Source organism: Pongo abelii, chromosome 11 (genome assembly GCF_028885655.2).
Source record: "Pongo abelii isolate AG06213 chromosome 11, NHGRI_mPonAbe1-v2.0_pri, whole genome shotgun sequence".
Taxonomy (NCBI): Eukaryota; Metazoa; Chordata; class Mammalia; order Primates; family Hominidae; genus Pongo; species Pongo abelii.
The window spans coordinates 75,807,502-75,824,703 of NC_071996.2; the positions used below are offsets into that span (position 1 = coordinate 75,807,502).

The 17,202-nt window shown below is 38.9% G+C and overlaps 1 protein-coding gene across 6 annotated transcripts in view; it reads left to right on the plus strand.

The window, feature by feature from the left end:
- The window catches only part of MAP3K20 (mitogen-activated protein kinase kinase kinase 20), a 193,648-nt gene that overhangs the window by 138,276 nt on the left and 38,170 nt on the right, over window positions 1-17,202 (plus strand). For 5 of the 6 annotated variants that reach the window (XM_024243279.3, XM_024243281.3, XM_063712868.1 and 2 more), the window contains 2 exons: window positions 3,140-3,275; window positions 15,732-15,776. In XM_024243279.3, coding sequence (XP_024099047.2) covers window positions 3,140-3,275; window positions 15,732-15,776 — 181 coding nt within the window. Of the gene's footprint in view, window positions 1-3,139; window positions 3,276-7,178; window positions 13,188-15,731; window positions 15,777-17,202 lie in introns of those variants that run through there. The other variant, XM_024243283.3, reaches the window with a different exon arrangement.

A 17,202-nucleotide genomic window follows, 5' to 3' on the forward strand; every position in this document is an offset into this window, starting at 1 on the left:
ACCGTGATCACAGTGCAGCCTGATTCCAATCCTGCTGTGGTGTTTCTGGCAAATGATTATTTTCTGGCAGAGCTTCCTCTACACATAGGCCAGATGCAACTTGTATTTTTAGAAAACTGAATGGTTATTCTGAAAACTCTTTTTAAAACTACATTATTAAAAACCACATAAACTGTGTTCTTTCCTTTGACCTAATAAATGATTGATAGGAACAAAATCTAGTATCAGACTTTTCCTCAGTCATCAGATCTTCAGCTTACTTCTCCTCCCATTGACTTATTAGCAATAATGGCAATGAGCATTAAGAACAGAAAATGTGTCATCCTGTTGGTCCTGTTTTGGATTTTCATTAACCATGTGATTGTCTGTAGATCTGTGGCAACCTGCACTGAATGAGCCGTGCAGTGTTGTGATGAGCGTTCAGATCTGTGTCTCTTGGCAAAACACTTGGTTGGTTGTGTTTCCCGTGGTGACCAAAGTACTCTCACCATGACATGCCTTCTTAAAAACAAAAAACCAGAGATCAAAAATGTAACCTTTGTAATTTGTGCAATGTTAGCACAAATCATGTAATATATAACACTACATTTAATAAACAGATTATACATTTATCATGTAATACATATTCTATATCACTCTTTTTACAAATTGACCTTTTATTTCAAAGTAAGTTTCTGTCTGATGAAAGAAGATAATTACAGTTCATCGCCTGTTTTTGGCATATGGAAAATTGATACTAGTTGACATTGACCTTGATTGGATTTGGCTTACAAGAAGACCATAATTTTCATCAACTAAGACATTTAAACTATATTTTTAGAACAAGAAGTTTATATATCAACAAATGCATTTGATGCAAAACAATGCACCAAAAAAACCAAGGGAGCAGCTGTTTTTGTGTCATCTCTGGGTTGGGGTCACGTCTCTAATGGCATATAACCTCACACACGATTTTAGACTCTGCAGTGTTGGGAGTGCTGTTGGAAAGCTGAGCCTGAGAGACAGATTGAGGAAGGAGATTTACTCGGTGTTTGTTTCTGTGTCACAGCTTTCCGTCCATTTAACTCTTGATCTATTTTCTGGAAGTGCTCAAAATCGCAGTAGGCTCTCAAAGCTGGAACTTGAGATGCATCTTTGGCTTAAATTACAAGTGAAATAGAATGTAGTGGTCATTTACCCTGGTCTAAAAGAACATCAGTGAGATATGTCTCACTGGCAGGGGTGTGGGGACTGGGTCGGCAGAAGCGCCATGTAGATGCTGGCCCAGGCCTCTGCCATCGCACACTGAGCGCACCCAGCTCCACCACCTCCTTGCCGCCTTCTGACCGCCTCACTGACTGAAGATGGCTCACTCTTTTCTTTTTTTGTGACAAAAATTTACCCTAAGGTTTTTCACGTTTTTTCCCCTCAGTCCTCCACTGAAAAATAAAAACTTTGTTTACATGCATAGGCATAATATTTTTGTCAGAAATATCAGGGATAAAATTTGGACTTTATGGTACAGTCATAATTCTGAAAGATTGCTGATTCACTGCCTTCTTTAGGGACTGTAATGTGACTTATAGCCTTTTATGATTTTTCAAATGGCACCAGTAAAAGGCACAGGGTGTTGATATTTGTGGGTGGTGCGGCAGAAGCTACTTACACCTGATTGCTGCCTCCCTTGCTCTGAGGTGCATTTCAGACGAGTAGGGAAGTGAAATGTTGAGCCAAATCCAGACCCACCTCCATACCTGTTCAGAGTTGGATTTTGCCAGTGAATGCCTGAACTTTTTGTTTTCATTCACTTAGTTATTATCTGTAAGAGCATTGGAATGTTCCAGTAAGAGTAAGCTGTTCACTTAACTCTTATTCTTCCTAGAAAGAAGAAGGCAGACTTTGGTTACATATATTCATTAACTTAGATATGGGGGCTTCTACCTTCCATAGTCAACGTCTCAATCATGATTATGCCATCACAACACAAGATTGCCTCAGCGGCACCTAGAAGCAGTAGCTGGCAGCACCCAGCAGCTATTCTGCAATAGTCACCCAGTTCCCATCTTCTTCTGCATCCTTCTCTCCAGTGCCTTGTCTAGCCTTGACTTCCCTCTCCCTCTCCCTCATTCTCTTAGTATTGTTGCTTACTTACAGGCTTTTCAGAAACTCAAGGGAAAGAGCTTCCAGTTCTCAAAACATAAATTTAGACTTAAACATTGCAACAGCCCTAAAGGAGAAAAACATTTGTGCTGAGCCATGGTACCAGTTCCACTTTCTGTGAAGAACAGATTTCTGTAACATGGCACATGGTTCCAAGTGGTGAGGTTGGTTGGCCTATAGACACAAAGGGGATAACTTCCTTTAAAAATTATTAGAATTAAAAGGAACCTTAAGAGTTCATCTGGCCCAGGATTTTCTACACTTGCTTGATTGTAAAAATTACTCGGGTCTTTTATAAAATAATGAAAATTCCAGGGTCCCACCCAGGCCTACTGACTCATGAGCTCTAAGGAAGGGTCCTAGAAATCCATGTTTTGCTGGGTTCTGGTGTGTGGTTTTTTTAAAAAACAAGTTGCCTATGTAAGTCTAAGGATCAGGCAGGTAGGAGAACCCTAATGTACTATAACCACCACCCCTTACAACCAAGGAAACTGAGACAGGTTAGTCAATTGATTGCTTGGGTTACTCAGCCAATGAGTAGCCTAAAGTGTCATCTCAACCACTTACTGATGGTGTGTTGTTGACCACCTAACCTGAATATCATTTTCCCACCTATACTATGAGATTAATACCTGTTATGGGAATACTGTTATGGGAATAAGATGAGATCATATATAACATCACTTACAAACTGTAAAAAACTAGATAAATGTAAGCATTTACTAAATGGCTGTACCAGGACACCAGCTCCATAGGTTATGCTGCACTATGGCATAACACTTTCAACACTTTGTTGAAATATTTTGAGCTTATTTTTCCAAGCTAGAAACTACCTCTTGATATTTAAGGACATAAAAGACTCCTTCTCCCCGGCAGTTTCCTGGTTGATTTTAAAGCACCAGCATGTGTCTTTTACTTTGATTAGCATTCTGATGGACCCACTAAGCGCTTGATGTCTCTTAAGTAAAGTTGAGACTTAACACCAGCTATCCCTGTGCAGGTGCGAAATTGAGGCAACTCTTGAGAGGCTAAAGAAACTAGAGCGTGATCTCAGCTTTAAGGAGCAGGAGCTTAAAGAACGAGAAAGACGTTTAAAGATGTGGGAGCAAAAGCTGACAGAGCAGTCCAACACCCCGGTGAGTACCCTCCCCCTTCGCCGTCTTTCCGTATGCGGCTCTAGGCTGCACGGCTGAGCATGGCAGCATGGCACCTCTTCCCCTGCCTCCCGCCGCCCCCTCCTCATTTCCTGCCTCGCGCCTGTGTATTAAAGGGCCCGCGTGTGGACTCAAGCAGCGTTCATACCTAATTTCAATTAATAAAATGCCAGAAATTTAAAAGAAAAGCTTATCCTATTTCTGGCTCCTTCCTTAAGAACTGTTATTCTGTCAGTGTGTTTGTATATTAGAATTACAATAATAAAATCCGATGTATTTTCACACCATCTGCTCAGTCTCAGAACATGCACCTCGGTGCTGATTAACTCCTTCTAGTCGCTCAGTCATTAATAACCGTAACTCCAGCAGCTCACTGACTAACAGAGTCTTTGATGTGTCAGAACTTAACCATGTTTTCCTTCTAAAATGGAGCTAACCATGATGACATGCAAATGAGAAGCATTAATATTTCGTACTCAATTTAGTGTTATGATCATGGGCAGCAAAATATTGGAAAAAGATTCTCTCTGGATAAGCTTTCAGTATTTATTACACCTAGGCAGTATCTTGTTTTCTCCCAAGTCTTGTATTTAGAGGAATAGAAAAATTATTTTTAAGCATTTCACTGGTTATACACTAACCTTGAGCTTACATGCTGATATGGTATTATTCAAGTCTAATCAAATTTCAGCATTCTTTCCTATTTTAAATGGCATAACATTTTCAGGAATTAAGTATAAATTTATAATTTTTTTTTCCAGGGTTTTTAATGGGCAATATTTGTTCACTTAAAATTACCCAAGTAATGGTAGATTAAAAGTAAACATATATTTTAAATTCATTTTTGATAGTTGCTATGGTGATGCCAAAAAATACTGAAATGCCGTTCGTTTTGTGATCTTCAAAAAGCTTTCCTATCTTTAAAAGTCTTAATCTTCATTAAGCAGCCAGTGCCCAGTTGCAAAGTATTTTCCGGTGTCTAAAGAATAAAATAGTTTGTCTCCTTCCTAACTTGTGTGGAGAAGCAACCTGATAATCCAAAAAAGGAAAATACAGTGAAGCTAAATGTTTATTATCAGATTCAACTTGGGAAAAAAGGACTTTGGTTCTCCAGGGAATTCCAAAATGAATTGAATTGCTATCCATAACACTATCATGGAACATATTAAAAGTGCCACATTTTATCTGTGAATTTAACTTGGCTTGTGAGAAAGACGATGAGGGAAGTTTCCTGTTCTGGCTGACTGGGTGTCAGCAGGCAGCCTCTGAAAGCCTCACTCTAGGGATCTGCATAGGAGCAGTGCTTCTCCCAGAGCTCATGAGGGACAGGAGCAAAAATGTGACCTCGTCCCTAGAGCACAGCTTCTGAAGTCTGCGAGGTTTTGTTTTGCTTTAAAATGCGTTGAAATCTAAAGCTGTAAAGCATTGCATGGCTTGACTCTTTCTAAATGTAGTATTGTAAGAAAAAACTTTACCCATTCACATATGCTTCAGAACCTTTCTTTAGTTTATTGGCATCAGTTTTGCTAAGAAATGGGCTGCCTTGCACACATTATTGCTCTTAGTAACATAGTTACGTAATAAATAATAAAGTGCTCTACAATAAAGCTCTGTGTGCTCGGTAGGTTGCCTGCTTGAGTTTTTAACCCCACAAAACTTTCTGTGAAGGAACTGCTCTGAGGGCTACCATCTAACAATGTGCCTGCAGCACAATCTCAATGAGATTTTCTTCTTTTTTCCTTATGGGAGATAAGTTTTCTTTCTTTACAGTACTTGCTTTTAATGTGTCTTCTGCTTAGAGCTGGTATCTCTGAAGGAAAGAAAGTTTATGTTCAGATATTTTGTAAGTAGGTATTTTCTTTTGTCCTCACATCAGTTTCTGTTTAGCTTTAACTGAGATTTCTTAGAGAAAGATGAAATAAACATTTTAAAAAGGAAGTGGCTGGAGGTTTAGCTTTCCTGTAGGTGGCCTCATCTTAATTATGTAAGTTTAACATTTATGTAACTTCATAAAAAATTGTATCATTGAATTAATTTCAAGGGCACTATTTTCTTTCCTAAAACTAAAACATTAGTTAAGGATATTTGAGGAGATTAATTAATTATGCATAAATATGGATGTTTATTTTCTAATTATAGTTGAAGCTTGATGTAAACTTTTTATTTAAGCATACAGGCTTATCTGAGAAACATTTATAGAGATCTTTAGAGTCAAACCTAATGACCCTCAAAATAATACAATGAGCCACAAAGAGTTCCTGAGAATATCTAACAATTGAAAACGAATTTCAGAAGCTGAGAAGGTTGACTGCAAGGGAAATAACATCCTGTTTCCAGTGTTTAAAGATTTAAAGCAATTGTTTTCTTCCATATAATGGATACTTTTCAGTTGAATTATATGAATTAAAGTTATTGAACTAACAACTCCAGGAGGGTTTTTCCCAAAAGAGCAAGCTACTTTTTAAAAACTCAGCTCCAACTTCACTTTAAAAATTAGGAAATTGAGGCCAGGCACGGTGGCTCACACCTGTAAACCCAGCACTTTGAGAGGCTGGTGGGGGGGCGGGGAGTGGATCACGAGGTTGGGCGTTCAAGACCAGCCTGGACAGCATAGTGAAACCCCTTCTCTACTAAAAATACAAAAAATTAGCTGGGCGTGGTGGCGGGTGCCTGTAATCCCAGCTACTCGGGAGTCTGAGGCAGGAGAATCACTTGAACCTGGAAGGTGGAGGTTGCAGTGAGCTGAGATAGTGCCACTGCACTCCAGCCCGGGTGACAGTGCTAGACTCTGTCTCAGAAAAAAAAAAAAAAAAAAAAAAATTTAGGAAATTGATCCTGAATATTAGGTACCAGAATATAGAGGTCATCCTAGTATATTATTTGTACATTATTTATCATAAATGTATCCATATTGAAACTATGCCAAAAACATAAGCCTTGATTTGCTTGTTTCTCAAAAGAAAAGGCAGTAACATTTTTCATGTGCTAACAGTTTTACCCCTGAAATGGATATGCCCAAACATTTATGGGAATAAGTTGGCTGTTCAAAATAATTACGTAAAGTAGAAGATAATGTCTGTGACCACTGTGAGTGGTGACATCTTAGAAAAAAGTTCTGTTGAAAGAAGAAAACTTGAATATCAGAGCATATTAGAATAACACTATTTTCCTTTCTTCCCAGTTTTCATGTGTTTACGTACTTATGTCTAACTTAAATGTGAGACAGAATCTAGAATTTGTTCACAAGTGAATTATTTAATAATTTGAATAAATAGTATTACATCAGTTCTGGCTACAATAAATAAATAAGTGGAAGCAAGTGAATTCTAGACTAATTTTTAGTGTATATTCAGAGTACTAATCCAGATAAAAAGGTAGTTAATAACCCACATTTCCCTAGAACTGTATAGACTGCTGACCTGTCTTTTGTGCTTCCTCTAAGCTTTTCTTTTGGGTACAAAGTTTCTTAATTTTTCATTTGAGATTTAATCTCTGCTTAATTTCTTTTTTAAAAAATATAATGGTTAACTAAATGTTTCCTTATGAAAGTGAAATTGGGAAAAGTCAAGATAAATCCTAAAAACTATTTTGTTTTAAGCAAAATGAGGGCTTAAAACTTGCAACTTCTTTTCCATTTGAAATTTGGCTTGCTGTGGTGCTTTGCAAACTTTTGGTTGTGATTTATCCTGTCATTCATAAATTATGGCAAATATGCTGGAGCCAAATCTGCCATTAAATAAATTCTCACATAATTCCCTACATTCATTTATTTCACTAATCATTTACCTCCTGTGTAGTGCCAACTAATTTTGTGGTATCTATTTTCCTGATTTAAATTGGTCCTAATTTCTTTTTTTACTTCTGTCCTTTCTTCCCTTTTGATAGCTTCTCTTGCCTCTTGCTGCAAGAATGTCTGAGGAGTCTTACTTTGAATCTAAAACAGAGGAGTCAAACAGTGCAGAGATGTCATGTCAGATCACAGCAACAAGTAACGGGGAGGGCCATGGCATGAACCCAAGTCTGCAGGCCATGATGCTGATGGGCTTTGGGGATATCTTCTCAATGAACAAAGCAGGAGCTGTGATGCATTCTGGGATGCAGATAAACATGCAAGCCAAGCAGAATTCTTCCAAAACCACATCTAAGAGAAGGGGGAAGAAAGTCAACATGGCTCTGGGGTTCAGTGATTTTGACTTGTCAGAAGGTGACGATGATGATGATGATGATGATGATGGTGAGGAGGAGGATAATGACATGGATAATAGTGAATGAAAGCAGAAAGCAAAGTAATAAAATCACAAATGTTTGGAAAACACAAAAGTAACTTGTTTATCTCAGTCTGTACAAAAACCAGTAAGGAGGCAGAAAGCCAAGCACTGCATTTTTAGGCCAATCACATTTACATGACCGTAATTTCTTATCAATTCTACTTTACTTTTGATTTATTTTTGCTTACAAAAAAATGGGGGGAGAATTAAGCCAAAGAGGTATATTTATGAATCAGCAAATGTGGTGCCTGATTATAGAAATTTGTGATTCTATATACAATATAGGACTTTTAAAGTAATGACATTCTGGCTTCTTCTTTTAATGAATACTTTTTAGTTTGTATTTGACTTTATTTCCTTTATTCAAATCATTTTTAAAAACTTACATTTTGAACAAACACTCTTAACTCCTAACTGTTCTGTGACATGTAGTAATTCTGTGACATACTTTTTCTTATAGCAATACACTGTAATATCAGAAATGGTTGGCCTGAGCAACATAGTAAGACCTCGTCTCTACTAATAATTAAAAAACTAGCTGGCACACACCTGTAGTCCCAGATACTTGGGAGGCCAAGGCAGGAGGATTGCTTGAGACCTAGCAATCAGTCAGGGCTGCAGTGAGCCATGATGGCACCACTGCACTCTAGCCTGGGTGACAGAACAAGACCCTGTCTCAAAAAACAAAAAAAAGAAAGAATTGATAGTACAAAATCCAGCAACAACAATACTGAGATGATCTAAGAAGGTTATAACAAAATGCTCTTCAGAAATACCTAAGTGCTGAGAATTTTTAGTACTAAATAGCACAGCTGCTCAAAGTAAAGCCTGAGCAGTGTTCTCAGTAGTGTATTTGAAGGAAAAATACCCTGATTTGAAACCAACAGCAGATGTTGCAAACTTTCATACCACTGCTGGCCATGGAAGCTTCTTAACAACACACTGTCATTTAAGGCTGTGCTTGTGCTTTATACAAAGAGAAAGAGGTGGTCTTAAGGGGATGCTTCTAGTGGGGTGAGTTCATGCCTCTCCTGGATTTTCCAGCAAGTGGGGTATGTGTGGTGGTTTGTTTTTTAGAGGGGCGTAATAATCCAGGATTCTAAGCATATGCTCAGCTATTTTAAAGAGGAAATTAAATATTACAAAAGAAATAGTAAAGATAAGTTATCCTCACTTAGGCAAAAGCACAGGTCCTTTCCATATCAAGTTTAGCCTACCAGGGTTGTTTTTTGTTTTAACCCTGCTTAATAATGTTGGTGTTTTAGAAGTAGATACAGGCACTGCTCTGAAAACCTGGCTAGCCAAGGATATTCTCAGAATGTTATCACCTATTTGTCAAAGCTTGTTTAAATTATAAAACACTTTTAATTATCTATGTGAGGCAAAAGAACTAAGACTTTTTTCAATCTAAATTAGAAAGGAGTGTCATTATTTGACTGTTAAACCAAAATATTTTTGGTGGGTCTTTTTATGGAAGTTTAAAGAAAGGACATCATCATACATATGATCTAATAGTATTTCTAACTATATTTGATCATTAAAAGCCTCTTAGAATTTGAAGCGTGACATGTTTCTAATGCCCCTTGAGAGCTGAAAAATACCACATAATGATCAGTATGCTGTGCCAGCTTCATTTGGGGAGAAATAACTAATAGAATGTTCTGGGTGTGAGGTGTACAGCAGTCTAGGTGGCATAGTGATGAAGAAAGGGATCAGAGTCTGTCACTCAGAATCCTGGGCCCAGTTGCTCGACAACCTTGGGAAAATTATTTAATCTTTGTGCATCTGTTTGCTGATCTTCAACGTGGGAATAATAATAGTACCTACTTGAAAGGATCATTGTGCGGATTAAAAGAAATAATATACGTAAAGCACTTTAACACAGCACCAGGCCCATGGAAAGTGGCTAGTTAATGTTAGCTACTATGAATGGTGCCAGTTGAAGACACTGAAAAATAAGTGATTTCAGTAACCTTCTGGGAAACTATCAGTTTCAAATAATATTTTCTCTGTAGTATGAGATGAAATTAAAAGTGGATAGCTTTCAGGAAGGATAAAGAGAACATTCTTAGAATGTAAGCTAAACAGATTTCTTCTGTTGCTCTTTGAAAACCATGAGCCCTGGCCAGCTTAACCTGGTCTGAGGTGAGACTAAACACAAAAACAGTAGATAAATCTCTCCCTAAAAGATGGATTCCCCCACATACCCATGCTACTAGTTTCTCTGTCTATTCACACATATGTACAAATACATGAACACAGCCTGTCTGTGCTCAGACATAGAGAAGTACTACCTGACTTGAGTCAATGCACCCAAGCAGAAAAGCTTGGAGTAGAGTAGAAGGGAGGGCTTGGGACTCCTGTCTTTCCAGCATGCCCTGGGGTGCAGTGGTCAGCCACCTGAGGAGAGAGCCAATAGCATGGGGTTTACAAGGCAAAGATACAGTCGTTCATTCAACACATATTCATAGAGCTCCTTCTCTGTGCCAGACACTGTTCTGGAAGATAGCTAGATGAAAATCTTAGCACTCACAGAGCTTACATGCCAGTGAGTGAAGATTGATGATAAATAAAGCAAATGCATCATATGTTCACATTTGATAAGTATATGCCAAAAAATGAAGCCGGGAAGGAGGATAAGGCCCATGGGTGAGTGTTGAGGTTTTTAAAGTGTGGTCAGGAAAGGCCCCACTGATAAGGTAACATTTGAGCAAGGCTGAAAAAGGCAAGGGGATCTTTGGGGCTAACTTCGGGATCTCTGCACTTTATGTAAGAATGTAAACCTTGAGTCTCATTTAAGAATGATCAGCAATACATTTAGAACATATGAACTGAATGAAATGGACATTTTTTCTTAATTTACATATAAATCCATATGATTATACATAAAGTTCTGATGCATTAATAAAAGCAGCCAAATAGGGCCAAAGAGAAAAATAACAGGACTCTGTACTGGACCTAACTTTATCATTAATTAGGTAATATTTTCCTCATTTCTTTACTGCTGCCATTTTCCTCACCAGTATTCCAGAGATGGTCATAGCTCAATACTCTACCACCAAGAACCTACAAGGAATTAGAATACAGCAGAATTGGCCTCAGTGAAGAGCTTAACATTGTTCTCCTCGTAGAACTGGACTATTGATCATTACCACGTGACGTTGGCTCTATTACTTTCTGTTCCCAATCAATGTCCTTCTAGTGGTTTGAAAATGTTAAAACATCCCTAAAATCTAAATCATATAATCAGAATTTTATAGTGTCTCACTCTATCTGTAAAGATCCTTTGGAAGACTTTAGACTCTATTAATTTTAAAAGGAATATTTATTAGCCATATGCAGAATTTCTAATGACGATACTGTACAGCTTCTAATTCACTTTTCAGATCAGTGTTTGAAATGGCAATTATCAGTGTTGGATTTAGTTCCAATTACTTGATTTACAAAAGTGTACATTTAGAAAGAGAAGGGTTAAAAGAAACAGTGAGAAATGTAAACATTCAAAATGAGAATTGAATCTCTCAATTGTGGGAATAATTATCAGAGACATGCAACCGAAAATGTCTCACCTTTCATCTTTTTTTCTTAATTCATAAAGTTATCCTGTAGAATTTGATGAGACCCTCCTAGTCATTCTCAACTGGGGTGGTGCTGTCACCGAATGGTGTTTGAGAGTGTTGGGGCTAGGGCACATTTTTGGTTGTCACAGCAACTGGGGTGGCATTTGCTGCCCCGTGCCAGGAATAGTAACATTATGAATGCCAGGGACAGTGTGCTCAGTAAAGTCTTCCATCCAAAAGGGGCTGGGCGCGGTGGCTCACGCCTGTAATCCCAGCACTTTGGGAGGCCAAGGTGGGTGGATCACCTGATGTCAGGGGTTCGAGACCAGCCTGGCCAACATAGTGAAACCCTGTTGCTACTAAAAATACAAAAATTGGCTGGGTGTGGTGTCACATGCCTGTAACCCCAGCTACTAGGGAGGCTGAGGCAGGAGAATCACTTGAACCCGGGAGGCAGAGGTTGCAGTGAGCTGAGATCACACCACTACACTCCAGCCTGGATGACAGAGTGAGACTTCATCTCAAAAAAAAAACCAAAAACAAAACCCGGTAGCATTGTCCCTTCCCCACTGACAAACTTATCAAATCCAGAAGCTTTAGAGTTTCGTGTCTAATTATTTTTCTCCTGAACAAAATTACCCAAGTCAAAACAAAATGTATTTTTAGAATTACAGCAGCATACAACCTGAATTTTGTGAGTTTCATGGCTTTATCTTAAATCACCATTTCCCTAAAAATGGTTTCTTTCTCCTTAGGAATGCTGGTGGCAACTTGATTAAACAGCCGAATGCACCAGGGCAGGTCACTCTCCCATTACACTGATTCCACAATTAAAAAAAAAAAAAAGAAAAAAAAACTCATTGAGATAGCTACAATTCTATAGGTTAATTTAAAGCCTCCTTTTTCTACTCATTTTTGAAAGCAAAATTACATTTTACTATTTTACATAACCAGTGAAAAGAAGTTGAAAGCATACAGCTCACTGTTTTTGGTGCTCTGGAAATGTTGAGGGTGGGTTTTTAACCAGTGATTTTTAACATGCAGTGAATTTGTTAGACTTTTAAACACTAGCTAAGGTAGTCAAACTTGATCCCCATTAAAAATCAAGAAATTAGGGGCCGGGGGAGGGTTTAGGAGTGATCCAGAATGACCTCCCAGAATTACTGTGCATATAACTATTTTTCAGAGTTTTCATTGGAATGGTAAGAGTTTTATGAAAGACAGTTTTAAAACTTATTGAGTTAAATATTAATACTTAAAAAAATTATTATACTAGACTTATTGCAGCCTTTTGAAAGTAGCAGAGTTTCATCATACCACATATATAAGAGAGCATAAATTTTCTATAATCAGGCACCTTTTGCTGCTTTTGAGTAAGACTGTTTTCCTGTTTAAGTGTTAAGCATCGCCAGACATAAAAATCAATTCTCTTCTCTCGATTGTAGCATAGCCTGACAGCTCTAGATACAGCATTTCTATGATGAAAAATGAGTGTCTATCAGGAAATCTAGAAGACTAGCCGTGTTTTCTCAGACTCCACCTTTGTTTGCACTCTGTTGCCTGTGAGGAGCTTTCTGGCATGTGATTATTTACTTCGAAACTAGAGTTCCAAGCACCTACATTAATTATTTTATATTGTGTGCAGAATAGTATATCTTTTAATGTCAGATATGATACACTGCACATATTGCTTTTGCACTCTTAAAATTTTTGTACTAAATAATAGAAAATATTTATATTCTTTGAGTGAGCTTTGAATAGATGGCATTATCACTTTATTGTTTTTTTAACAAAAACTTTTTCTCAATTATTCTATTGCAATGTTATTCTGAGCAAGTCCTATGCCAAATATCTTGTATAATGTTTGTATGGAAGATTAAATTTTACTCTTGTGTGGTAAGACTATTCAGTTACTGATTTTATAGTTGGAATTTGATATTCCAGCACAAAGTCCACAGTGTATTCAGAAATCCAAGTTGGTGTCATACATTTCATTTTGATGTGAACTTTTCTTTGCTTTCCTTTGTTCTAAGACTCCATTTTGCAATAAACGTTTTGACAGTAAATCCCTTTGTTATGTGTTGCTGTGTATGTAAGATCCCTGTTAGACTGGATTCCCAACATCCTTTGAAGGAATCGTTGTCACACGCATGCACACAAGTGTTAGCTTTTCTCTCCTAAAGTCAGTGGGAGTGTAAATAATAAATTTGTAAAGTGATGGGACAGTCATGGGGTGGATTTTTTTTATTCCCCAAAGAAAGAAAGGCTTAGAACTCATCCTACAGCAGATACACTGATATGTTAACAAGGTACAGAAAACATAAAGGAAATGGTAAGCCACTCTGTGGCTGGAGATCATTAACTCTTATCCCCCGTCTTACCAAATTCAAACCGTCATGAAGCAGTGCCTGGCTCCAGCCTTCCTCTCACTGATCTTTGCTAGCATTGTGCAAAGAATCCTGCTGGAGTGAGCATCCAGCTGAAGCCAGTGCCTTTCCCTAGGCATCGTATTGGAGAACCATCCTCAGTGTGCAACCAACCCCCTCTCCTTTTGACATTAAAACCAAAGATTCTGGTTGTGATTAGTTATTTCATTTACAACTTCTATTCTATTCAAAAAATACTTACTTCTCAATTTTGTTTAGTACAACATTTGGGAATTTTATAAAAATAACACTACACATCCCCTCCCCCCATCCCAGTTTCTATAAAGGTGAGAGCCTTGATGCAGGAAAATATTTCTGTAACTCAGACTGTTGTTTCTTGAACGAACCAAAAAAGTTTCGTATTTCACATTTGCTTCTGTGATGGGAGAAGGGAATGGCATGATTCTGCAGCTGTGTCCAGCTGCCCTGTGAAGAGACAAAATTGTCACCTATTTTCTTTGATCCAGTTCAGCTTTAGATTCTGTTCCTCAAGTCTTTCTCCTTTCCCCATTATTAAAGCAAGTGAGTGTGTGTGATGATTCCTACCCACCTCAAGTGTTTCCGAGGAGGTAAAGGCAACCCTGGAGGGAAGGGAAGCACATGCAGGTAACAGAGTATATGCAGAACACGATCGATTTCAGTGTGTACTTTATGTCCTGACAACTTGTCTATAAATACTCAAACCTACACATTCATATCCATTTCAGCTAGTGGGTTTTTCCGCTTGCCTCCCCACCCTGTCTGCCTCATTTCCCCTTTTTCCTCCAACATGAACTCACTGCCTTCCATTCCCATCCTTCCCTCCTGTCCCTCCCTCTCCCGCCATGCCACATTTTGCCTCGTTGCTTCTCTTTACCCGGAATCACCTCTCTTCTTGCCCTGCAGGACCCAGCTCAAGCCGTGCTGCCCTCCATTCTCCCATCTTATTTTACGAATCCCTTTGTGAATACATCTGTCTATGGTATACCCATAGACATTGAACTCTATACCAGAGAACTTAGCATTCCAGTAAATGCACCCTTTAATTTTATTCATTCCTTAAAATGACTCAACAAAAATTTACCAGATACCGTATGCCAGGCAGTATGTTAGGCATTAAGTAAACCAAGATTCAGGTGGCCTTGGAGTACCCCAGGTATAATTTATACCTGTATTAGCCCCAGTTAAATTAAAAGCTCCTTGAAGGCAGGGGCTGTGCCCTTCCTAGCAGAATTTTGAGCATGTGGGTACAAAATACCTGTAAGTTAGAAAGGTTAACTCACCTACCCTCTGATTTTTATGCTAACAGTAAAAGCAACCAAACTCAACTTCTTTTTTTTGAAACTCACTCACAAGAAAATATTATTTGTAACAGAAGATGAGTGACGTTTTGCCATATTATCTCATAAGCAATTCATTTTTGGGGAGCAAGTTAGGCTAGTTAAAGCTAATAGCTGTACCAAACTCTAATTTGACTTATAGGACACACAGACTTCTAAAAATTATGTAAGCATTTATTATTTAGATGGCCATGGGGCATATACTGAAGACAGTAAGTAGTTCTTTGGCTCTGAAAATGGTGCAGGCTGAAGTCCTCTGGAGACATCTTCATTTGTACTTGTGAACCTCACAGGAGGTATTTTAATCTGTTTTAGTTAGAGCAAGTCTGCAGCCTGGGTTTCTTAGGACCTTACCAATTTCCCATGTCCTTCTTCATCCGTGGGTGCTAACATTTGGTTTTTAAAATATTGTGCAAATGAGATCTTTAAACACTTAGAAATTCCCCCTTGAGAACAGGCATAATACATCATCTGGTTACTAAGTGGTTGCTTTGGAATTTTCATTAATAATCCAACAGTCCTCATGTTGGCTGAGACTCTCAGGAAGACTCTAGGTCTCTGAGAAAATGTCAGAAATTCCTTGACTGCTGAGGCCTGATTGTGGGATGTAAAAACCAAGTACCAACAGAGGAATATGAAACAGCTCCCAAAGTACATGAATTGTTACTGAGAGATTGGTGAACATTACTGGAGCACTGAGAACTGCCTCTTAAGGTCAGGAAAACTGTTTTCCATTCAACCCAACCTGCAGGAGGAACCAAGCCAGAGCAGCAGCTGAGAGCTGAAAGAGTGAGACAAGAGGATGAACCAAAAAGACAATGATAATATTACTTTTTTTTTCATTTCATGCATATTTCCCATGCAGCTGCTGCCTTCCTTTGAGATCGGTGCATGGACAGAAGACGATGTGGTAAGCTCTTTGTATTCATGCCTTATTTGACTTGGGCAGGTATTTCATAAATTTTTCCCTAAGTTTTTAGGGGAAGAGATTGGGCTTTAGGAAAGTCTAACTAGGAGAAGTTGACAAATTCTTTTCTTGCTGTGTCTCCCAGGCTGGAGTGCAGTGGTGCCATCTCGGCTCACTGCAACCTCCACCTCCTGAGGTTCAAGCGATTCTCCTGCCTCAGCCTCCTGAGTAGCTAAGACTATAGGTGCCCACCAGCATGCCTGGCTAATTTTTGTATTTTTAGTAGAGATGGGGGTTTCACCATGTTGGCCAGGCTGGTCTCGAACTCCTGACCTCAAGTGATCTGCCCGCCTCAGCCTACAAAAGTGCTGGGATTATAGGTGTGAGCCACTGTGCCTGGCCTTTTTTCTATTTTTAATGCAATAATGATTGAAAATAAAGCCTCAAGAGTAAAGCAAGTATCTCTGCAAATCTTCTAAGTGGGTTCTACCTTCCTAATTTGCTCTGAAAGTATTCCAGAATACAATAACAAATACCAATGAGGAAATTAAAGTGGCAGCTCAGGAAAACAAGTGAACATACTTGAAGGAAAAGTTATCTTAAATCTTTTTACAAGAACAGGGATGGCCTTGAGCCATGGTGGAGGAGGATCTGGTCAAGGCAGTGCTGGGCTGGGACACCACTGAACTGGCTTTCCTTCCACCTCAGGCCTGTTTGAAAGTGAGGCATCATATTTGCCAGCCTTATTCTGGCCTCCCAAGCGGGAATAGACACAAGCACGCCCAGACATTCTCTGTAGCTTTAGCCAGAGAAGCTCTATGTTTTTGAGAGGCTGCACTCAGACTGTTGAAGTCCAAAGGAAGTCCTGCACTCTGCATTCTTGATAGAAACCCTGAGAAACAATCCAACTTAGTCTGTTACATCGCCATATCTATTTTCTTAGTGACAAAACAGATATGAAAATTCCTGATGTGAAAACTCAGAGACTAGGTTGGGCGCAGTGGCCTGTAATCCCAGCACTTTGGGAGGCTGAGGCAGGAGGATCACTTGAGGTCAAGAGTTCGAGACCAGCCTGGCCAACATGGTGAAACCCCATCTCTACTAAAAATACAAAAATGAGCCAGCTGTGGTGGCACATGCCTGTAATCCCAGCTACTTGGGAGGCTGAGGCAAGAGAATTGCTTGAACATGGAAGGTGGAGGTTGCAGTGAGCCGAGATCACACCACTGTACTTCCAGCCTGGGCAACAGAGCAAGGCTTCATCTAAAAAAAAAATTTTTTTTAAGTTCTATAAAACTCAGGGACTTATGCCTATCCAGGTCTATTTAACAAGTTCAGGGTATCGCTAAATGAAAATGAAAAAAACAAAAGATGTAATGCCAGCCTTAGTGGGTTTGGGCTCCAGCCCAGGGAACAGACCAGGTGCCAC